The sequence below is a fragment of the Hippoglossus stenolepis genome, chromosome 14 (genome assembly GCF_022539355.2).
Source record: "Hippoglossus stenolepis isolate QCI-W04-F060 chromosome 14, HSTE1.2, whole genome shotgun sequence".
NCBI classification, from domain to species: Eukaryota; Metazoa; Chordata; class Actinopteri; order Pleuronectiformes; family Pleuronectidae; genus Hippoglossus; species Hippoglossus stenolepis.
The window spans coordinates 24,918,804-24,943,731 of NC_061496.1; the positions used below are offsets into that span (position 1 = coordinate 24,918,804).

The window sequence follows — 24,928 nt, forward strand, 5'->3', positions numbered from 1 at the left end:
ATGCTAATGAGAAATCTGCCTTTTAGGAAAGAGAACTATCTGTCTGTTTTCAAATCTTCTCGGGACACCAGTAATGGGTGCCAAATTAATTTAGTGTCCATTTTTAGGAGCATGAAGGGAGCTCAAGAGGAAAAAAACATGTTTTCAAAGTATTTTGTTTTGATCTGGGTCAAACATAAATCAGTATCAATTGCAGAAGTTCATGACTCATCATCGTATCATCAGTGCAGATGCATGTACAAACAATTCTGTAAACATGCATCACTATATACATATTATGATTATATCACGCATAATATACATAAACTTGGACTTTTCCTCATCTACGGCACCTTTCAGAGTTGATTTTCAGCTCACTATTTTGGTTTTACAGTTTACAGTCTCATCAACCAAATGTTTTAGCTGCATAAAAACTCATAGTATGCTTCCAGTCCAGCACCAGTTGGCAGACAGGGATCAACAAGCTGGTGAATGTAGCAGAATTAAGAAGCTAAAGAGCCATTCCAACAAAACTGGTAGCTTTCGATTCGGTTTATTTCTGGATGGTGGGAGGAAGTGGAGATGCGTCATCTCTTTACACAGCCTATGGCAGTCTGTCCAAACTGTTTACAAGGTAGCAATATGTTTATATTGACAATATTGATTTTTTAAGTATATTATATTATATTGTGGTCAACACGGGGCAGCACCTGTGATTTTGTATCTCTTTTTTCTTTAATTATAGAATGCTGAATCTGCTCTTTACTGCGTTTCAGTCTTGAGTCAAATTACTATTCAGGTAAAGGTACTTTTTAGAGAATCTTGGCACTGCAGGATGATATTACATGGACATTTTTATGAATTGTACATGCCTTTTCAAAAGATTTGAAATATAGAGAGGCTAATATAAATAGACTCCGTACCTCAGCCCTGACCTACATATTTTTCATAATATAAATCAACAGTAGGCTAAAATACGAGGTTACATTAATCAAACAATCTCATAAAAACAACATCATTAAATATATCTGACGCCGGGTGCCAGCACGCAGGCAGCCAAGACTAAACCGAAAGCAGGATTTCGAGGAGGAACCTCCATGTGTATGTTTCCACCTTTCCACATCACAACAAAGCGAGCCATTGTTGAGCAAGGCTGGTCTCTCGTCAGTCATCCCTTCAACATCACTACACACACTGACCTGATTACACTCTCACTCAGTTTCAGATAGTTTGTATTATCATCTGGAAGTGAAGTGCTGCTTCTCATCCCTCTCACGTGTTTGATATTCTCAGGACAGTGTGTGTGTGTGTGTGTGTGTGTGTGTGTGTGTGTGTGTGTGTGTGTGTGTGTGTGTGTGTGTGTGTGTGTGTGTGTGTGTGTGTGTGTGTGTGTGTGTGTGTGCTCGCGTGTCTGTGGGTGCTGGCATTTTGATCATGGCAGTCAGGCCCTATTCATCTCTATGGTGTTGAAAAGGCTCCTTATTGGCCCTGACCCTACATGAAATATTGTCTTATCAGCTGAGCATGAGTTGCCATAAGACATTAGGGCTGGCACATTTCTCCAGCTCCCCTCCCTAACAATCCCCATCCACTGGAAAGAGATCACAGACACACCACTGTCACTCCCTGTCCGCTGTGTTTACTTGATTTCTATATATCTGTGGTCAAAGCTGGGATGTCAAATCAAGTCAGGCTCTATATGGCTGTGTTTTAAATCTTACTCCAGCTTGTACTTTATTGACATTTTTAAAGAGAGCTGATTCTGTTCCAGTCTTTTACAGATATAAATTAAATGTCACAAGTTACAAGATTAAATATATCCACACTGCGAATTTTACAGTAACCACAGGCCACACTGTACGAGGGACATTACACAGGCAGGTGATAACCTTAATAAAAGATGACAGAAGACATAAGAAAACAAATTACAGGGTGACAATTTCCACAGATGCTGTCACCCAAGGTTGAAATGGCAGACACTGTGTTCTATTATTTATTGAGTTAGTTGATGAAATGTCATCTTTGATGATGTGATGTTCACAGGGAACGCTGACGTCTAAGAAGTTTAAGTGACACGCTTCGCCGTAGCCTTGCCAAAAAGCATGTACTCTTCTTTAAATATTGAAGGCCTACACAAGGAGGAACATGGACTCCTTTGTGCTGCCTGTCATTATTATACATGTGTCGGCTGGTGTAAATTAATTGGTTGGAAAGCGCTTCTTTTCGTGCACTGATTAAAGGGAATGAAATACCTTTCAGAAATGGCCCCTGTGTAGCTTTTGCATAGACCAGAAACACCGGAGCTGAACACATGACTTGTGTACTCACGTTTACTGTTTACTTAATGGCTAAATTAGGAGCTTTTAATATTCAATACAAGTCAATATTATTCGCTGTTTAATGTTATACCATACGATCTTTTATGAATATTACCAAAATAAAATGGCAACATTGAAAAAAAGGCAACTGACAGGAAACACAGCACCATAAAGATTCCACAATTTACAGAGCATGATATTGTATTTTATGTTATTCATAGGAATTTGCCTTCAGGCAACTTCACGAGCTTAAAGTCTCACACAATATGCCGGGCCTCCTCAAAGGGCATATTAGCGTTCGCTGTTGCATATTAATTTAGCATCCAGAATGACTGACTAGATACAAACCACCATGCTCCTTTATGCCTTCTCCTCGCGCCCTGGAGGGGTAATATTGCAGGATTATGAGCCCTGTGTGTTATATTTATATATCCCCTCTTTCTACTTCTTTTATCTCAAGCAATTATGTCTTTAACCCCATCAATCTGTCACTCAACATCTTCTCATACCCTCCACTCTGTTTTTTGCCGGGAGACTCTCGGCTTCGCTCTGTATCACGTTTGGAATTTTTGATCAATTCTCATTTGCAAATACAAAGATTTCACGACTGTACACATGATCATCTGAGGTTTGGAGAAGGAAGAGAAGACTGCAACAGAGAAGTCGTTCAAATTGAACCACGTGCAGAACTCGCAGAGAAAGTAAAGAAACACATTCCCTTTGTTGCTCGTAGCTGAAAGCAACATACAGCATTTACATCGCGCTCAGTCTCATTGAAAAGTTATTTTTTGCCACGTTGACGTGTCTCCATATGGCTGTACAGGTGTGAGGGGGGAATATGTGAGGAATCTATCTCTACTGTACCGCAGCGGCACTAGTTATTTTTGTTTGTCCCATCCTCTTTGGTAGAACACGGGGGGCTCAGGGAGCGCGGTGAGCTGAAATTGTGCGAGCAGAGGATCAATGGAAAAGCACACGAGCCCATGTGCATAAAAGAGGAGAAAACACAAACAGGACACACACACACACACACACACACACACACACACACACACACACACACACACACACACACACACACACACACATTCAAACATTATAAATACACAGCATAAACCCAGGTGGATTTGGTGCAAGCTGTTTTCACTGGCAGCAAGCTCCCCCTCCCCAGCCCACCATCCCCCACCCCCCATTCCCATCCCAGCCCTGTTCAGCAAAGCTGTCACAGCGGCAGCACTCATAATGAAGGGTAAAATATTTTATTCAGATTTATTAATTTGAAAATGAAGCATGCCTGTCGACAGAGGGACAGTTCTTCTCAATCTGTCAACGCGGAGCCACTCGGCGCTGACACCAGGATTCATTTGTCTTGTCGGCTCTGACAGTCGGATTCTCCCAGAGCTCTACGGAGGGGGATCGCCCAGGGATTTTTTTGAGCTGGATAAAACGCATTCCGACAAGGAACAGCCTCTTTATTAATGCAAATTAGGCCAGAAAAATTCCAGCAACAGCTACTTGGCTCCAGAGTCCTGGCTCAGTTCTCTGTTTTTTTTTTTTTTTAAAGGGGGGGGCTGTGTTAATAAAAAGCAGCCTCTGAGTGTTTGTGAGAATAGGGCCTGCAGGAGGACCTGTCACACCGCAGCTGTGACACTCTGCACACACATGGGACCTACACCAAATCTTGGAGCCTTTCCTGCACTTTTAGGTGTCCTCTCCAGGTATAATACCTCACGTCACAACAATGAATAATTCCTACATTCAAACTCTACTTTTTTGGAAAACATACCAGACCCTAATGAAAAATGAAAATCCTGCAATATGGGTTCCAATTTGGTTTTCATTTGCAGCAAGCACTCAAGCATCAAGGTTAACCTATTGAGTTGCTTATGTTAAATAGGTCCACTATGCACTGCCCTTTATTTTCGATTCTCCTTTGCATTGGGATGTATGGATTTTTTTTTCTCTGCTCCACCTCTGTGAGTCTGTTTAGACCAGAGGCCAGGAGACTCACGAACTGTGGCTGACTTGTGCTTGCCTGGATGAGTGCGGGCGAGTTGTTGTTTTATTTCGCCGAGAGTCCTTTGACATTTATCTCTCTTCACCTGCTCCGTGATGGTGATTCCAAGTGACAGGGTCTCCTCTCTCTCTCTCTCTCTCTCTCTCTCTTCCTCCTCCGTCTTTCCGTCCTCTCGCCCCCTTCTTCCTCATCGTTTCCATCTCTCCTCCTCTTGTACCATCCCCCCCCTTTAATTTCTTCTTTCCTTCTTTTTATTCCCTCTCTCTCCTCCAGACCTTGCTGCAGCTTTGGATGCGTGCATCCTCGGACACTATTGGCACCGCTCAAAGTAAATTGAAGTCGGTGTGCTGGGGGACCCTTAAAAAGGAGACACTGTCAGTCTGAGGCATTTGTCGGGAGACAGCACAAGATGGGACCGCAAGGGTGAAGACATGCATGATGGGATTGCTCTCTTATAATGTTTGAAATGGGGCGGCCTCTGCAATCCTTCAATTACTTAAATGGATGAGATAGGGAAGGAGCCCACACTGCCACTGTATCTCTACTGTAACGCTCAGATTAGTTAATTGGTTATCCTCAGGAACAAGGCAGAGGTTGTATTTCACTCAAGCAGACAGCAGGCGTCACTTATTCTAAGTCCTCCCTCTGTCAATATAGTGTAACAGAGAAGGGTTTCTCTCCGGCGTCCTGCAGTGTGGGTTTACTCTCTCTGGAAGATGAATGTGGCCCATGTGTAACCACCACAGGCCGTAGCTATTTCTCAGAGGCTCCATTTGCGCCACGCGCTGCTGCTAAAGAATTTGGAGCAAAACCGTCAGAGAGAGTGGTGGCTGTTTCATTTTGTTTTCATCCTGTGAATTAGCCAGCTCTTATGGGAAAAGTCACCTTAATTGCACAGGCTTCAATACTTGACCTCAGCATCAGTTCATTAACCCGGCAATAAAAGGAGCCCTCATTCTAGCAGAAATGCAACCGCTCTGCCCATTTGAAAACCATCTCACTTCCACAGCCCCGTTTTCCCCCAGTGTAAACACCTCTGCTTTAGCCACCCACTTTATCAATTGCCTTCATAATTTTAAAAGCCTTTTTTATGTTGTTGTTTTTCTCTCATATAGTAAATGGAGCCATAATTTAATATTTTAATGCATGTTAATGTGTTGTTTAACCTTCTAGCAACAATCAGGCGTCTCTAAAAGGTTAACCTTGAACGTGAGCCAGTGCAGACAGCAGCACAATAACGCGTCAATCTTTGAAAAACATCTCTGTCTAATGGATTAGTGGTTGATTGCACAGCCCCATCTCGAGGTAGATGCCGTATATATTGGATAGGCATTAAAACGAGCATTTCTCAATTTTCTCGCTGCCGGCCCTCAGGGTCAATGGATCGCTAGGGCAACAAAACGCTGAGTCAACACTTGCCTGTTAATTTATCTTGGGGTTTGATTATAGCTTCATTTACGTCCCCGGCAGCCCAGCAGCGCACAAATTTAACAGGTTGGATTTAAAAGAAAGGAGGGGTTCCTTCAAAGTTCAGTGAGAGAGTGTTTTCCCCTCTCGTACCCGGTCACTGCGGAGAGTGTAAGGAATGTGAAAACACACCCGCACTGACATGAGAGGTAAACAATATTGTAAGAAATATGACAGACACTGGAAAAGAGATAAAATGACTGAGAGAAAGTGTGTGCAGCTACTGGTGTGTGAAGGGTAACTAGACTGTCAGTAACTAGTATATGATAGGTTGACTGTGTATCTATCACATTAAGGATTGGTCAGGTGGAAAAGCAGTGCTCAGGCACGGCTTCAAGACGTCTGTGAATGTAAGACATTTCACTTATTTCCTGTGACCTGAGTTATAAATTAGACTGATGCTGTGTCTGCAATCACTCACTAGTCACTTTATAATCCTGTAGTCAGTTTGTCATTTTGTAGTGCTGTGTGAATGTCTACCCTATATAGTGGGATCGTTGTATCCCACAATGCATTGTGAAAGGTAGAGCACAACCTGTGGTCACTACAATCGAGAAATATAAACCATCACGCTGAATGATAGACGAGAGGAGAGAGTACTGTATGATGTGGAAACAAAATTCGGAGTAAAAAGCCTCAGATGTGACTCAACTGAAGCAGCAGCACATGTAAAAGCCTTGATTGAAAGGACCTCAAAGCAGACACCAAATATTTTTGGTTCATTCATGTGGGAAAATATGCTTGGTATGGTAAGTACTGACCAACGTAATAAGGTACAGGAAGTGTGTGACAACAATGAGCCGAGCAGTGTCCAAAAGTTTATTTTTTTCATTTTGCCGATGAGCTCAACATATCAATGATTCATTTCGGACACAACCTGTGATTCTGTATTTGGAATTGGGTAGTTGAAGATAATTGAAGCACTGTGGCTGTGACCCTTCAAAGAAAAACACATAATTCTTCAATAAAGATTGGGGAGGAGGTGGGAGGAGGTTTGGACAGAAGACTTTTTGCCTGCTCCTCAAGTGTGGCCATTTGGAACAGGTATTAAATGCTTTCAGCTTGACACATGGCCACACGCACAAGTTAGTCTGAAGCATTCTGAGGTCGTCAGAACTATACAATTTATACCTGTAGGCAACAATCGTTTAAAAGTGGTTAAAACAAACTAAACATGGTTCTCTGATTCTACTCATTTGCAAATGATGACGGTACCAAATCTAAACGCACTGTTAGGCAAATAACTCATTATGAATACATTACTCACGTTACTTTCCATGATTCAGTGTTTCTCTGGATACATACCATTTAGCTTATGACTCTCAAATAATAAAAAACTTCCATTCAACTAATAAACTGTTATATAATCATTTGTTTAATCCACATAGATGACATAAAAATACACATTGTGATTTCATAGGGAGTACTGTATGTGCCCGACTGTTTCTTGGACAGGCGCACTGACTTTATGGTGATTGACCCTGGCAAACATCATGGTGATCACAAGCATTTTTCTCTGAAAGCTATGAAGACTATTCTCATAAGTGAAGACAAGACAGACAACTTCTATCAAAACCAGGTGATTCCTGAACGAAGGCTCATAGGTGGCTAACTTTAGCTAGCAGCTATAAACACGTATAACATCTAAAGAAAACTTCTTTGACAACTATTCCTCTCAAGCTATCTGCGTCGTCACAGCCAAATATATAAGATAAATTTAGAAAATAAAAGATTACTGTAACATATCACTAAGTTCTACTCAAGCTTGCTGAAAACTTATTTTAATTCTAATGGAATAAAATGTTAATTTTATAATGATGAACAGTTAAATAACACACTTACATAACAAGAAGCAGTGTTAGCCAAAGCAGCTCTGTGTCTGTCACAGGAGAAGTTTATCTCTCTGCTGCTCATGTCCCAGGTTTCCTCAGTTTATCCACCCGTCCTCACATCTGTCTTTATCCCTGCTCTGTAACCGGAGGCTCCTGCCCTGAAAAGGTGCATGTGAGATGCCTGTGATACACAACTGTGACAGCGGTTGAGCAATGGGCCTGTCTTGTTCTTGGGTCCCCGCTGAAGCACAGTTCCCCTTTGTTCTGTGATGTATTGATCCATTCAGACCTCCTCTTCAATGTGCTCCGCTGGCGCTCACTCTGCTCAAACCAGCTTGTGCCATCTTCCTCTCCGTACACGGCATCAGGTTCTCCGCTAAAAACCCAGACACTCTTAGTTCTACTTTGCTGGAAGAACTTTATCGGCACCTGTACAGCCAGTTGTACTTTCTGCTGTCATCATATCATCTGATCAGTTATTGGTTTTAACCAGTTTATAAATAGGTGTTCAGGCATATCAACTGATTGTCTCACGTATGTCTTCACAGGAGTATTTTAATATAAACGAGTGCAGTGCCAGTTCTAAACCTGCCTGTTTAGAATGGGCTGTATTTTTTGTCCTGTGTTAATGCTCCAGAGCACTTTGTGGGCTGGACGTTGTGTGCAGAGCTTTTCATAAACACTCTATGGTGCAGAGTGAAGTTATACAAATTTGTGTTCATCCCAACTGGTTTATCTGCAATTAATTAATAGTTAATGTTTTTCATAAAATGAAACTGAATTTGCTATTTTACTGTTCACGTATCTGGTTTATACGAAAGTTTGAATGATTTATGACTCAACTGGTGTTATTTTTTCAAACACTGCATGTCGGCTTTGTCAGTGGTCTGTTGAGCAAATTGCAAAAGAGGAAGTGATTCTAGGAATGTTGTGCTATAACGGAGATCAGCACCTGCAACTCCTGTGAATGTCTGTGTCAGCCCGATATGGTGAAATAAATATAATCAGATTATCAGAATGATCTGGTGGGACAGATATTATGGGCTGCAGGCTGCCAGTTTTCTACCATAGCTGTAGTGGTAAGGACAAGGACATAGAAGAAGACATGTTCAACTTGGTCCACAGACTGAAGACATGCTGCTTCACCCCAGTTGACTCCTACGGAGCGCTGCTTGCTTGTTTATTACATTTTTATTCATATTGAATGAATCGCGTGGCCTAATCACTAAAAGGAATATTTCTCAAGATTTGCGTTCCACAACAGAAGGACAGATAAATGTTTGTGGAATGGGAATGTAGATAACCTTAAAGGATTGTTATTTTTTTGCATCCCAAAATCTCAACATTACCCCGAATATTATGGCATGTGAAGGAAGCATATACTGTAGTAGAGCAGCTAGTGTCTCTTATTGCCAGGTCACTCAGAGCATAATTAACATGCAGCCATGGTGACTCATTGGCAGTGTCACACAGAGGCAAAGGAATGTTGAATTTTAAAACAATCAAGGTAATACGTCAACTGAGGAGTAACACCCGTGCTTTCTAATAAGACTAAATGCTTCTTTGAAGGAGAGAAATAGCCCACTTTTCAGGATTCACTGCCATACGTGCATGCTGTGTTGTACGTTTGAAGACGGAGCGGACATGGAGCTCCCATGCATCATTTTCTCAGTCCAAGCGTATTAGAATCAAAGAGAGGTTTATGTGTGTGAATCCTTTCCATTACTGCTGCCTCCACACAGGCCAAAAGCCGCGCAGGATGAAAGGGAGGATTTATCTGCACAACCTCATCACATGGTGTGACCCGGGGCCTGAAGTAGAAAGGTCTCTCTCTCTCTCTCTCTCTCTCTCTCTCTCTCTCTCTCTCTCTCTCTCTCTCTCTCAGGTGCCATGGAAACCAGCCCTCCTCTGGCTGCTCGTCCTGTCGTCCTCCAGTCGCCCTCTTTTCCCGCGAAGATATGTGAAGGTTTCTCAGGCCTGTTGAATGTCTAAATCAGCTTTTTAACAGATTGTCCCAAAGCCGTGAGAACACTGTGGGGTTTTAATTCATGCCTCAATTGATGCACTACTGAAATCTCAAGTATAACATTCCTTTGCACAAGCCTATCACATCTCCAGACCTTGTGTTGTCGCTCCCTTTGCTCTCAAATGTTCAAGTCAGCGAATCCATTTTAGTTTGTTCAAATAAACAGAGAAATACATAGAGAAAACCGTGCAGGTTAGATAAACTGGTTTCCCTATACTACCCTGTAGGTGTGAATGTGTTTGTCTGTTTAGCACCCTAAATGCAGTGAGCCACTCCACTCCACTGAGACAGGTGGAGCACCTATCCGATAACAAAAACACCAAATGAAGATGGAAGCAACACTAACCATAACTTCCTGAGAAGGTGGTTTGAGGCACATCCTCGCCAAATGTTGAAAAGGGGGAACATACATCCACCTTCTGCGTGTTACAACTCCAAAGTGTAACCATAGCCGTCTTTCCACCACAGGAACTTTCCCCAGGAACTTGGAACCTTTGCAGGAACTCTGTAAGCTTCCGACATAGGGACCAGGGTCTAATTACAAAGCCCCCCCCTGCATGGGAGAGTAGCACTTTATGAAATTCCAGGAAGCTTCGGGATGAGGCTTGCAGTGCTAAAGATGCCGGAGTGATCGAGTGCTCGAGTACGATTTTCACCCAACCAATCTCTGAGATAGCTTGTATAATGTGTTTACTTACTTTGTGTCCAACATTTTAGGTGTATTAAATACGCTTTGTTACTTGTGCTTAAAATTGGCAGGATTTATTGAACAATAATTCATTAACAACAGCAGCACAATCCCCTCCGCCAAAATATCCCAGAGATGGGTTCTGCCATCTTGCACGTTTGATGTAATTTTGAGTCAGAGTCTGCGAAGTAGTGATCGTGGTGTGGAGGTCACATGTAAATCAGTCTCAGTGGTCAATCATCACGTTTCACCCCGTTTCTATAGCATCACATAACTAAATAAAACCAAACTTAGCAAAAAACTGAACAATTAATGTTCACATGAGTGTGATAAGAACTACTACGACAGAAACCAACTTTGAGAAAAAGTTTATGACCTATACTGTAGCCAGCCACCAGGGGGTTGATTCGGCTTCACTTTTGGGGAGCTGACATGTCATCCATCTTTATGTAAAGTCTATGGATTTATATAGCGTAATCTTGTTGTATAGTCCTCTGCACTAACACCACCCTGTGGACTGGAGCTGAATGGCTTTATGTAGCCGTCGCTCGTACATCAACAGGCTAATTCGTCCAATCTCTCTTGGTCTTTGGGCCACAGTGGAAACGCAAGTGAACAACAACATGTAGGAACCTTGAAAAAAGATAATGGGAGCAAAAGTTCCAGGTAGTTTTGTGGTTGTGACACCAAAGTGTCCGTGTCAGTTCACAGAAAAGCTAAACCATTATGGTGACAGCTAAACATGGTTTTAGCTGTCACCAAATGGTTTTGGGCGCATTACCACTGGCCTCTGGGGGGGCAAACCCAATTTGCATGTAGTTTGGGAAAATCAAGACAGATGCAATCAGATTTATGATATAGTTAACATAGATACATTTAATTACATCAAACAGAATCTGGATTTTTATCCAGAAATAAGATAATTACATAATTGAAAATTGGGGCGTAAATCTCTCATTTTGGACTGATAATCCAAAATGTCCCCTGTACCTCACCTATTGCACTGTTGATTTGTTTTATTCTATGCATAATGTATTCATTCCTTTATAACATTCAAATTATTTTACTTTTTTAATGTATATGGTACATTTTGCGTTTGGACCTGTCCACAACACAGCACCAGTGCAGAGGTGTGAGGGCGGCTGTTGTGTCGCCCACACTTGGGCGTCATATTTGCCACTTCTGTTAGAGTTTTCTGTTCTTTCTTTTAATAACTGTGACAGTATCCCAGAATCCACCGGTGAGGACGGTACTCTGGCATGAGGAATCCATGTATTCAGCCCAACGGTCCGTAATGTGTCGCTTACTTCTTCTCTGCAAATTAAGCATTTTACAGGACGTCTATTAGCACTTCCTGTTGGATCCCTGGTGAGTGGCCAACCATACAGTACACCAGCCTGGCGACGAATGGATGGAGATCACTGCCAGCTCTGCGATTTGTTTGCCTTGCCGTGGAGCCTGAGAGTATCAGCATATATTTAGATTTCTAAATGCCCTGCTAACATAACTTAGCAGATGTTGGGGAGTCATATGGATGTTGGTGTAACAGAGACCCCCTTAGGTATTCTCATTATTCTACTACTGAGCAGATGGCAGGGAAACTTACCACACTTACCATTATCCATCATACATATTCTGCTCCCAATTTACATAGGCGGTGCCTCAGCTGAGCTCCTACGGGGAGAGTACCTAGCTCCAGGATCGCTCTGCAGCTCCACCTGAGGCTTAGGAAGACAGTCTGAGATGTCACTGCCACTACACTTCAAACTCAAATATGCTAATAGTTGTACAAAGGACTACCGATGAGAGCATCCCAGTTGTATTTTGAATTGCGAGTAAGGAAAATCTGCAGCGTGGTGATTTTTAAATACTTAAATATCAATCAGGAGATGTTTTACTATGAAACAGGCTTGATAAGATGATGAAATAGTTGCTTCTGTTGTATTCAGGAATCATTTATCAGGAAACTAAGATTTGCTGGCCTTTCAATAATGCAAAGGGAAATGTCTGAGCCTTTAAAACTCAAATTAAGCGACAATTTTATCTTTGAACATGTAAAGGCCTAAAAATCCCTCAACAGGATTCTTCTAATGAGTGATGATATTAACAAATACACTGTCTCTGCTAAAGTGGGTTATATCACATGATTCCACTCGATCTACGGATGGCGACAACTTTTCAGGAAACGCAGTGCGTCACCAAAGCACAGAATTCGCAGGTAGTGTAGCACTCATGAGCGTCTCGTTTAACTCTGGATCGATTTTGAGCTGCTCACAGTAAAACCCTCTGGCACTTTTTGAATATTTAAATACCATTCTTAATATATGTGTCATACATGTAAATATCCAGGCCGACAATTTGCACGCTACCGTTCATACTTTACTTCCACACTGGAGGTTCTTTTTACCCTCCTCCTCCTCCTCCTCTCCCCTCTGCATGGCTCTCAGTAGTGGAGGGGAGCAGCGGCAGTGAGGCAGCACTGGGCCTGAAGGGCACTTTTCAGCCTGGCCAGACACACTCGGGTCTTACTGCTTGGCTGCGCAACATGGGTCACCGCCTTACATTAGGAGGACCCAGCTAAAGGCAGCCAAGCAGAGCCCCGCAACATACCTGAAAATGAACGAACAGAGTCGATGTACCACCGCCTACAGCAACTTAACAAGCGTGTTTGACTGTAAGGCTCATTTTATGCCATGAATATGAAATATTAATGATATCAGAAAGGTGTTTTTCACTATGTGTCTCATCAGTGGATGCTTTTTTCCCCCTCTCTGTCCATAAATCCTAATTATGCATCCAATCATTTTCACAAAATGAAAGGGCTTGTCCAGGTGTACCTTACATCATGGCACCACATGGAGATGGGGAGGTTTCCTGTGGGTCCCGGTGAAGGGATGCGTCTCTTGCTGAGGTCAGAATCCGAGACTAAAGCAGAACTCCAGTGTCAGACTCTGTTATTTATTTGGGGTTCAGCCTCTATCCATCACCGTGTTGCCACTCCGTACCGTCTCCCATGCTTGTAAAGGCAGCAGCAGCCACATTTCCCAGCTTGTACCCGGCATCCCACCCTCACAGCCCCAATGATCGACGTTTCACGAGAGGCACCTCAAGGTGGGGCTAAACGGTCTTATATTCCCAATCATGTCGCGTAGGCGGAGTCTGGCATCTCATGCGCTCTGCTACGCCGCTGCCTGTACTGTACATGACAAAAGCAAGGGGATGGAGTGGTTGAAATAAACACACACTTATCATTATCTCTCACGGCCACTGTTTTCCTTTTTTTTGGTGCTAAATTGGCAGGAAGAGGTGGTTTCGGATCACTGCGCAGCACCACGAGAGAACGTGTCCTAGTTGGTGGTAGTACTAACCAGCAGCTTTTTACGCACACCCTGCTCCAGTGAAGGCAGCAGCAGCAGCTCAGATCAGATTTCACATTCAGCTCCGACCAGCTGAGAGAGAGAGAGACCCAGCCACAGAGCAGGAGGGCGCGTTTCTCCGCTTTCTCCCTCATCCGATCCCCGCGCTCTCTGCTCGGCGAGCGCCACCAGATCCATCTGCGAGGAACCGACGGGTGCGCAGCGCAAATATAAAAACAACTCACCACTGGGATATTTTTGATCCCCTGCCTCCCTTTTTTCCTTCTTTTTTGTATGAAGTATTGCAGGATTTCAGCAGCGAGAGCGCCACACAGAATTAGATAAGAGGGGGAAGAAGAGATGGACGAGCAGCCGAGGTTGATGCACTCTCACACCGGGGTGGGCATGGCAGGACACCCCGGCCTGCCGCAGCACATGCAGGAGAGCACCGGAGGGACGGACGGCGACGGCAGGAAACAGGACATTGGAGACATTTTACAGCAAATCATGACCATCACAGATCAGAGTCTGGATGAAGCGCAAGCCAGGTAAAGATGTGCTCCAGACCCGGCTCCTCTCCCGCTGCCCGGCTGGCAGGACGAGGCGGCGGCAAACTAGATAAAACATAGAATAAAAGATGGGAGAAAATTGGAAGAAATTCCAAAAAAAAAAAATCTAAATCAACAAAACTACACAGTGAAGATAGGAGAATAAATGTCAAGGCATCGCAGTCCCTTTGTGGAAAAGCCGACAAAACAACGATGGATAGAATAAAATCACTAAACTTCACATTTGAATAAGTCGCTCATGTGGTGTTTATTACTGTCACATGCCAACTTGTCGCTCACTGGGAGTATTTTTAAAAACACTTAACACCTCAATAAAGTCAGGGTGCATTCAACCTTCAACACAGATACAGCTGCCATGCAGGGTCTTTTATTTCCATAGGTTTTTATATTTTGATATCTCTTATAATTAGTGAGTAATAGTTGAGGCAGTTTTTTTATGGCCTGCAGCTTATTTACAACTTTCTTGCTTAGGATACATAATTTAGGATTTCATCCATGTAGTGTAATCCACATTAAATTCAAGTGACCAAGTAAGTGACAAAAATTCTACATTATGTTAATATAATTGTGTTTTGTTTTATGAAGATAGGTAATCAGAATTTTATTTATATTATGATGAAATTATACTATTAGCTAATAGTAGAGCAGATACATCCAAACAAAATGTTTGATCAGTTATTTACATTGGTAAGTGATATAGGCTCTAACAATGAAGCTGCAGCACTAATACAATAGTTTGGTTGTTGGTCCTTGTAAAGATTCAAATATGTGCACACGCAGCTTTGTTGTCCAGTGAGTGAGAGGTTGAACATGTCTGGATAGGACCCATGTTTTTGTGGTCTGCTCATGAAGGCACCTCTCTGTTTCAGGAAGCACGCTCTCAACTGTCACAGAATGAAGCCAGCTCTTTTCAATGTCTTGTGTGAAATCAAAGAGAAAACAGGTACGTTCCCACGAACACTGCACTCTCCTGAACACCGAACCCTGCTTTTGTCTCCACACCGTCCACAAGACATGCTGCGAGTCCTTTTAACCAGGTTACATGGCCACACCGGTGCATGCACTGTGTTTTTTAATAATGGAACATGTGGCTAAAATAAATTCACAGAGGCTGTGTGGGGCTGTCCTGTCATCAATGGGACATTCACTACTCACACTCCAATTCACTCTGGAGAATCTAATGCTGGATTTGCAGCTGCAGCACAATCCAGCACCATACATTACTCTGACATGCAAGACACATGTTTCCTCCTGTAGCTGTAAAGTGTGCACGTTTTCACAATAGCAACTCTGGACAATTACCTTCGAGTGGTCCTTATCAATTATCGTGTCAAAATAAGAATGCGCTCTTTTATTTGATGCTATTGTGGAATAATGGAGAGTGTTGAGCAAAATTGTCACAAGCACGTTGATGTCTCCCCTTGTGAGTTAACTGTCAAGTCTGGTGGATACGTCTCTTTCCATTCTGTGTTGTGTCTCTCTATTAAAGCAGTTGTGAGCGAGCATGTCAGCAGAATAATTGCTAGGAGAGAAATAACGTAACATAGGAGGCGTAAGTCATGTTTCCAAATCATTATCCCCGTGACATTTTTGAAATTGGCACAGATAGAATTCAGTGCACTTCCGACTGATAGCGTGCATCTCATCTTTTATTTCCCTGTCTTCACACTGATGTGCTGTAGGACTCTTCAAAACTTGTACTGCAGAGATATTCCGTTGCCAAAGCATGCCAGTCTGCAGCGAGAGGCAGCGCTTTCTGCGTGTTTCAGACTCATTAGTGCATGAAATCAAATGGAAGGGATGGAGGATGAAGGAGATATTGTTGTCACCGTCTCCAAAGTTGCACTTGCTCATACTTGACCTTTGTGGCGGCGATGACTGGCGCTGTTTATGTTGTTTCCCGTTTGTGTGATCCCACCCTCGCCTGGTGCTTTCATGAATGTTTTCATTGAGGTTTTCATTGAAGTTCACCTCACTGCCTACCCCAAGCCCAACAATTTATCTGGAGTCGGCCAGTGCCTCAGGAGAGAGCCGGGGGCCTTTTGAAGCCTGCTGGCTCGCTCTTCTTTTTTGTTGTCTTTGCTCGTTTTTTTTTTTGGAGGGGGAGTGACACAGTTATGCATAGTGTTTTACTCCCCGGCGCTTCTCGGAGTTCATCCAAAGTTCGGCTCTGCAGAGAGTACAAAGTAACTTGGACCTCTTCCTGCCTGCACACCCATTCTTTTCTCTTTCAGCTGGCAACCTATAAATACAAGGTGCAGCTTATGGAGCTTTACACAAGAGACGAGGTGCTTGTCTTGTTTTTGTAGAGAGCTACCTTTCACTTTTACTACAATCTGTAACAGTTTCTCTGATTCAGGTACACTCGAGTAAATGTTCTTTATCTCATATCCCTTAAAAATAAAAATTTACTATGCACACATTTAGAGATTTAGAGAGTAAAATTATTTATAAATTGAATCTCTCCCTCTCTCTCTATACACACACACTTATATATATATATATAACTGTGTGTGTGTGTGTGTGTGTGTGTGTGTGTGTGTGTGTGTGTGTGTGTGTGTGTGTGTGTGTGTACAGTTCAGGGAAATTATGGTTCAAACATTATTTTACTCTTTTTTTCGCTGTCAACACTTTACCGTTTACAAATAAATTAAAGAAGATGCATGTTTCGTGTTTCTCTTTGGCGTCGTTAGGTCCACTAATCAAACACAGAGCACTTGAATTCAGCTTGATAATTAATATTATGATTCATAATCATTTTTACTTAAAATATTATTTTACTTTGTGGGTGAGCTCATAACATTGTCACGTTCACTTTCGCTGAAAAACGCAGATTTTCTAAGTATTATTTATAGTGGGAGAAGTCGCAGCTTGTTGCTCCCTCTAGTGGTACAGAATCCTTTTGAAATGTAATTAAACCATATCCGTGAATTGCCTGAGAACATACGTTTGCGACCAATTTCATTTTTTCATTGTAATTTAAATTACACGCAGGTCCAATTTTGTTCTAAGTGTTCGTAATTTATAGAAATTAAATTATAGTTGTTATAGCCAGTTTATAGTAAAAGTTAGTGGCTTTTTAAAACTTTTAACGTTGGACATTTAAAAGTGTGTAGCTCTGGCGTTGCCTCTGTGTGACTGAGAGAAGCCAGCTGACTTTCAGGTTTTCTTTCTCTATGATTACTTTGACTGAAGGCTTGAAATGAAAGAACAAATGATGCTTTGTTTAAAACGGCTAATGATACATTTTCACAGATCATACACAACATTTCCTGTAATTTACTTTGCCATCATTCCACAAAAAGGCTTTCATTTAAATGTTGTTTCATTTCCCGGAGACAACTTTCGGAAATATTGCAGAGTGTGCATAGAGCGTCAGAGTCCAGAAGCATTGGTGTGGTGACTCTTCAAAGCTGCAGTGGAGCCATTGTAACTTTGCCCCTCATTACCATCCGAGTGCGGAGACAGTGTGTGTGTGTGTCCACAGAGCTGCTGTTTGCTTGTGTATATTTTCCATCCCTGGCTGACAGCACCTGCAGGACACAATGCCAGTGTTGATCTAGGGCCTGAACTTCTGACCCACTCTGTGTATTTTTACTGGGATGAAATGAGGGATGGCCAACAGAAAGATTGTGCAGTATAAACAAGCACAATGCAGCGTGTGCAGCAGAGCCTTGGCAGGAAAGGAGAAGGAAGGAACACTTTATTTAAACCAATGCTTCTTTTTGTTTCTTTTTGTTTTTTGACAGACATCAGCTTCGTCTTTAACCGTTTCATTCCAGGCATATTTGGGTAGTCTTTTTCACTTCAAAGGAATGCGGTTTTGCAGAGTGTGTGTGTGTGTGTGTGTGTGTGTGTGTGTGTGTGTGTGTGTGTGTGTGTGTGTGTGTGTGTGTGTGTGTGTGTGTGTGTCTGTGTGTGTGTGTGTCTGTGTGTGTGTGTGTGTGGTGAAGCACATTCTCGAGGAGAGACGAAGCATGAAATTTATAAAACATATTAATTATACCACTCAAACGTGTCCGAAATGTGGAGCAAAGGTAAAAACGACAGCAGGGTTTGTGTTAGTGTTGGTCGCAGCAGCGTTGGCGTGCTCAGCCCAGAGAGATTCTCACAGAGACTTTCCAAAAATATAACCAAACAATTTGACTCCACTGCTACTGGGCCATGGAACTTTAACCTTTCAATAACTGAACTCTTAAAGTTAACAGACGGGTAAATATTGAGGTATCAAATGAGATGACACAACAATTTATTTCAAATGTATGCACTCTGTTTTTCTAGTTGCGTAACTGATTTTTGTTAAGGTGGACTGTTTTTTTTCAGGCTCTTTTTTTTATGATTGATGAAAAGGCCTCTTTAGATAAACTGATTTGGAAAATGAGCCGCCTTGACCTCTGTAAACACTTCAGCAACATCATAAATCTCTGGCAGTGTCAAACAAAACCACTTCTTGACGGAGCTGCTCAGTAAATGTGCTGCTCTGACTTGCTTTTAAATTTTTTCCCTCTCAACCTCAACAAAAGGCCGGCTTTCTCGTGGCCCGTGTTTGTGCAGTGTAAGGTTTCAAGCCTCGGGGATCCTCCATTTATAAAAATGACTGGGTCGGGTGATGTAATGTTATTTTTTGAAGGGTGAAAATATGGTGTTTTACGGCGGGTGTTTGACAGGATGAAACGAGCCAGAGGTCTGATTATGGAAGGTGCATGGAAGCCTACACTACATTGACTTGTCAGTCCATTCAGCTGCTTGGCATCTGCCTATTTGTATGACAGAGAACTGATCTCAGCTGCACGTCACTGTGTAAACACTGTGGAGCAGCCCTCAGCGCGACCAGGTACAATTTCAGCCTTAAAACATCATGCAGTCTGGTGAAGTGCTGAAACTATTATTTATTCTTGACTGATAAGGTGATTGACAGAAAATGGATTGGCAACAGTTTTGTGATCATTTATTTAGTTATTAAACAAAAATGCAGATTCTCCTGTTCCAGGCGGGAGTTTATTCTTATACATCATTGTAAGATGGATATCTTTGAGTTTTTATTGTACTGTCGGCAGTGCTGCAACTATTGAAACAAAATTCTGTCTATTTATTAATCTTCCAATAATTATTTTTACTAAACAAATCATTATTTTGTCAAATCAACTGAATACATTTTCTACAATTCAAGACCAAGCATAATGCTTTGCGTGTTTGACCGTTTAACATTTCTGTGTAAAATGAATTAAACAATTAGTCAATTTCCAAAACAGTTAATTAATAAATGTTGTGTCAACAAACTAAATAATTGATCAATCATTGCACAACTGAAAACAACATCACCTTGGCATTAATTTATTATAGACTAAGAGATTAATTAATTCATTGGGAAATTAACCAACTGATTAATCAATATTAACTGGTTAATTGTTTGGTCTCTAAAGTGTCAAGAAATTGCTGATGTCGTCAGATCACTAATTTAACCAAAAGTCTAAAAAGTTCAGTTTAGTGTCACATGAGAGCGAAAATAGCATCAAATCCTCACATAGTGTTAATGTTTGAAATTTGGATCCTGTTTGTCATCGAAGGATGAACTGAAAGCAGCTGCTGATTCATTTTCTTTCAGTGGATAAACTAAAAACTAATAAATAATCTGGTGAGAAAAGAACAAAGACATCCTGTCTTCAGATTTCTTCAGATGAGTCCGACCACCTTAATTCGAATGCCCCAAAGCCTGAGTTGGGAGTCACTATTAAGTGTAAACCAAGTGACAGTGTGTGGCTCCTTCTCAGTATGACATGGTGGAGCAGATATGTGCTCTGATAGCGAGCATCGCGTCACGGGGCTGTGCCTCCGCTCTCGTGCGCGTCTCTCGGCGGACACAGAGGCGACTGCGATATGCGCAGCTTTTGTCTCCCTCTCGTCCTTCCTCCTCGATGCTGATACAGCAGCATTCAAGGGAGAGACAAATGCCAAGCTCGCCGCCCCAGCTGTTTCCCCCCGTCTCTCTGCTTAATCATCCACAGAGAGAGGAAGAACCGAAGTCTGATTCCAGGGAAAACGTGTTTTGATTAACCAGCACCAGGCACAAGCTCAGTTTTTTTATTATTATTTTTTTATTTGATGCAGAATCATAATCACAGAGTCATCAGTGAGTGACAGCATTGTAAATGGTGCGTTAATACCATTACAGTATAGAACAATGTGGTTACATTATACATTATGCAAATTGTCAGTCGCCTAATTGATACATGTTAATCATATTAAGGAGCTTAATTATAAAAATCTTACTGTGCTGCGATTTGGTAATTAACAATGACATTACATGTAGAGGGAAAGTCATCTATTTTCATTTTTTTCCCAGGACAAGTTTCTCTTCTCCACTCGTCCTTGTTAAAAGAAAGCAGCAGTGCACACTATATGGTGTTTTTGTGATATTAACGATAGATATTTCCCCAAATTCCTGAAGTGATGAATATTTTTTTCTGTCTCTTGTGAAGGCCACTTGTAGAAAAATGACATTTAGCTGGGAGCAGCCCTGCCAGTGTGGAGATTACAGAATGAAGGGACGATCCGAGCCGACTCATAGAGGAGCGTGGGCCTCGTTCTTTTACCTGACTGTCGCCTCCTGTGCTCAACGCTGAGAAACGGCTGCTTAAATATCGCTGCTCTGCCATTTACCTCGTTCAAGGCTCTCTTTGCAATCTCAGTCCCTGCAGGTTTGGTCGGCCCTTTTTTTATACCAGCCACCTTAATATGTTACGAATTTAATCAAGTCCGCAAATTTGTTATGCACGTTAAATTGAACATGCAACGGCACATTTGAATGTGGTTGCCATACCAACCCCCCCAGGAGTTCATTTTCCATAATGTAGTGTTTGGAATCTCATTTCCTCCACTCTCCCCTGCTGCTACTTGCAGACGCCACCTCCAGGCTTCCACTGTATGTTCCCTATGAAAGAAGCTCAGCTGCCACAGCTTTCAAACACTGGAGGGAGGGAGGAGAGGAAAGAGAGAGGGAGAGAGAGGCCTCTCTCCACGTAGTGGAAATGACACAAATTAATATACACTACTTAAACCAGACCAAGATTAATGGTTCCCTTTCGCTGCAGCTTAGTCCCACTGTCAGTTGCCGGGTGCTCGTTGGACAAAATCAACACTAATCAACATTTATTCCACTTTTGCCCTGGGCTCTCAGGAGTCTGGCAGGACTGCGTGTCCCCCCCACTACTCCCTCCCTTCCCTCCCGGCAGTACCCCCACCCCACCCCTCCTTCCCTTCGTCCGTCTCGCTACGCTTTTCACCTCTCATCCAGCTCCTCCATACATCACCCTCCTCACACCGCTCGGCTCCTCAGAGGAGAGTGCGCCCCCTCCTATCAGGCCGCATTAGAGTCATGATAGATTTTCTCTTTTCATTTGCATCTGATATTTAACACAGCAAAGCAGTTGCTCTGTCACTTTACTGTACAAGTGTGTGTGTGTGTGTGTGTGTGTGTGTGTGTGTGTGTGTGTGTGTGTGTATGGGTATGTATGAGCACAGGTTTTTGTCCGTCTGTGTTTTTGAAGCAGTCCTTCCAGTCAGTAATCTTATCTGCACTATGTCGCCACTGCATTATGAGAAACAGGATATGCATTCCCTGCTCAGTTCTCTTTGTGTGTGTGTGTGTGTGTGTGTGTGTGTGTGTGTGTGTGTGTGTGTGTGTGTGTGTGTGTGTGTGTGTGTGTGTGTGTGTGTGTGTGTGTGTGTGTGTGTGTGTGTGTGTGTGTGTGTGTGTGTTTGCCAGGTAGTGTATTTATACAACACTTCATTTTCTGGAAAGTAGTACTTTAGATTTCCCCCCTACTGGGAAACTGGACTCTGGGAAACCGGAGACTCTGCTAAGTTATGAGCGTCTTCTGACAAAATGTACGACTTTTCCTAAAATTACACACAATGTTCTGTTCCAGTCCAGACCAGAGCCATGTATCGTACATTTTCTCTGGATTTCAGTGAGTGGTAGGACTGGCTTTCACACTTCTTCTTCACAGAGCAACATTAAGCATCTTACATAGCTCATGATTGGCTACGCTGAAGCTGGGCCGCACTTCCACCGCTGCTCTTTCCGTGCCGCCATCAGCTCCAATAAAAACACACTCAGAGCTATTGAAGAATAAACCTAAAATGAAACAGTATCTAAATCCTAAATGTGAATCGTAATTCACATCATTCGGATAGAAAGAAGGACAACATCACTAAAAGTCCCGACAACATCACTAAAAGTCCCACCCACAGTAATTATGAGTAGTTTATAGGATTTCGTTATTTACGCTGCTGTCATTGCTGGGACTTTGATGTGTGTTAGTGTTTAATCACCCTCTTTGATTTCCCACAGTAGAAACACATGTTCTTCTTTTAAGATTTTTGTGGTGATACACAAATAATTCATTTAAGTGAATGGAGATGCTAACTGTGCTAACGTCTTCATATGATATATGATAAACTAATGAGGCCCATTTGTTGTATGTGTGGCTCCAACATCGTAACTTTTAGTATTTAAGTTTGTTTTTCCCCTCACATACTGTGGTGAATCCTTCAAATTAGTGGTGTTGTTCCTTTAAATCGCAGTTTTGAGGAAACACTTATTAAATAGTAACTTTTCTTTATTTCGGAAAGGAAAAATGATGCCTTTATTCTGTTATTATTATTCTGTGATGAACATCATAGTCAAACTAGATATAATCTCCTTGAGTCCTGGATAAATAGTACTGATATTCATTCATAAGAAAAGGTTGTTATTTTTTATTTTTTATTTAAGGGGGTTGAATTCAAATTTCATAGCGTATTTAAAAACAACAGGCCGCTCCTTATACTCCAGCATGGGGGTTGGTATAAGACTGCACTCCCTGTCTGACCCACTGCCGGTCATGTAGTTTCTATCACTTCACCTGCTGTTCTCTTTGCCATCACAGAATGATAAATGGATAATCATGTCAGAGGTAATATGAGGAAATATTTTGGGTTTGAACCATAGATCGAACAGTCCTGAATAACGACTGTTCTCACTGGTAAGATTTACAGTAACGTAAGAAGGAAACTTGACCCCCTCTTTTGTTTTAGTAAGAAAAATCAGTGCATTGTGATTTGCAGTTTATTTTTACATACATTCGGTTTTTCATTCATCAAGATATTGTCTGACCCACTCGTTCTATTTAGGGAGCTGTATGTGCTGGATCTATTCCCAGCATGCGTTGGGTGGAAGCCAGGGAAACACCCTGAACTGGCAAACAGTCCATTGCAGCGGCTCAGATTTTATTATCGTCCAGTAATCTGAGGTGGAATCCTTCCTCAGACTCAGAGTTTGCGTGTGTTTGCTTGATTCCCTTGTGAAGATGAGATTGTGCAATTAGCTGATGCATGCTTTCCTTCTTTGCCAAGATATTCAGTGCAGGGTTGTCCATCTTGTAGGATTGCATGGCCAGAGGCATTGTCATGGAACCAACTGGCCTCATTGAAGTGACACCGAGTGCTTTGTCAGCTTCGCGTCTCAGGTGCCAACCTGCGCTTCCCAAAATAAACTGTCATGCAATGTGGCAGGACAGAAAAATGTAGAGGGAGCATGTTGGGGCCCTGTGCCCCAGTGAAAGGAAACAAATGTTCCATAGCACAAATGCATTGTGGTTTTGGGCACCTTCCCAGAGCCGACACCAGCGACATGGTGGGGGAACGTAAAGCGTGCGGTGTGATTGTCTGCAGCATCAGCAGGGGTCACAGCAGGTGGGATCACAGACACACAACTTGGAGTTTCTCTGCCTTCCTGATGCATCTTTTTATTTATTTTTTAAGTGATTTTATTCCACCGTGGACCTGTTAGATGTTGACAGCTCTTTGTTATTTGCAGACATCCTCCTCCCGAAATAGCTTATGCTTACTGTAGTTAGCTCCTCTTCCTGTTTTGTAAATGGTCTGTCATTTTCTCTCTGCGGTGCAACATTACACCAGGGGAACGAACGGAGGACGTGCTCTTGGCTGAAGTCGCTCTCGGACTGATGTCAGGGAGGCTGGAAAGGGTTAGCGCCGGGGACACGTCACATGCAGAGATTCCTTAGTGGCCTCCGGACCGTAGCCGCTGCACGTATCTGCCCTGCTGGGTTTGGCCCTGAGCGTGTGATTCCTGTTAGATCTCAGTGTGGCCTGTGTGCTCTACAGCTGCCATGACATTTTTATGACTAGTGAACTGAGGTAGAGGTGGGAGCCATGAAGGCTTGAAATGGAAGTTCAGTCCTCACCTCCATAATGAGGAAACAGTACCTAATCATGCAGACAAGGGAAAGGGATCGTGTAGCCAGACAGCAAGAGAGCTGTAATGATGTTTCACTAAACATGGACTGCAGAGCTGGGTTATGACTTGAACAGTGTTGGAGCTAGGATCATCTCGGAGCTGGTGAAATGGGCCCATTAATACTTTTCCAGGGGGTCACTGCTCTATAACAGTAGGAAAATAAGTGGTGCTGTTGAAAAGGTGCACAATGAGAACTGACATTAGACATAATATACACCGATGAGCCACAGCATTAAAACCAGTTTTTATATATATATATATATATATGTATAGCATTGTTGTGAAATATGACCAGTAACTTTAAACCTTTTGTCCAGTCCGATTGGTATTTTTAGGAAATTCTCATTGATCCCATTGAATGATGCTCTTTAATATT

At 42.4% G+C, this 24,928-nt stretch overlaps 1 protein-coding gene across 4 annotated transcripts in view; it reads left to right on the forward strand.

Moving 5' to 3' along the window:
- The first annotated feature begins 13,537 nt into the window (after window positions 1–13,537).
- The window catches only part of LOC118120805 (pre-B-cell leukemia transcription factor 1), a 58,702-nt gene continuing 47,311 nt past the window's right edge, over window positions 13,538–24,928 (forward strand). For all 4 annotated transcript variants that reach the window (XM_035176115.2, XM_035176117.2, XM_035176116.2 and 1 more), the window contains exons 1-2: window positions 13,538–14,231; window positions 15,122–15,195. In XM_035176115.2, coding sequence (XP_035032006.1) covers window positions 14,044–14,231; window positions 15,122–15,195 — 262 coding nt within the window. In that variant the 5' untranslated portion in view covers window positions 13,538–14,043. The remainder of the gene's footprint in view (window positions 14,232–15,121; window positions 15,196–24,928) is intronic.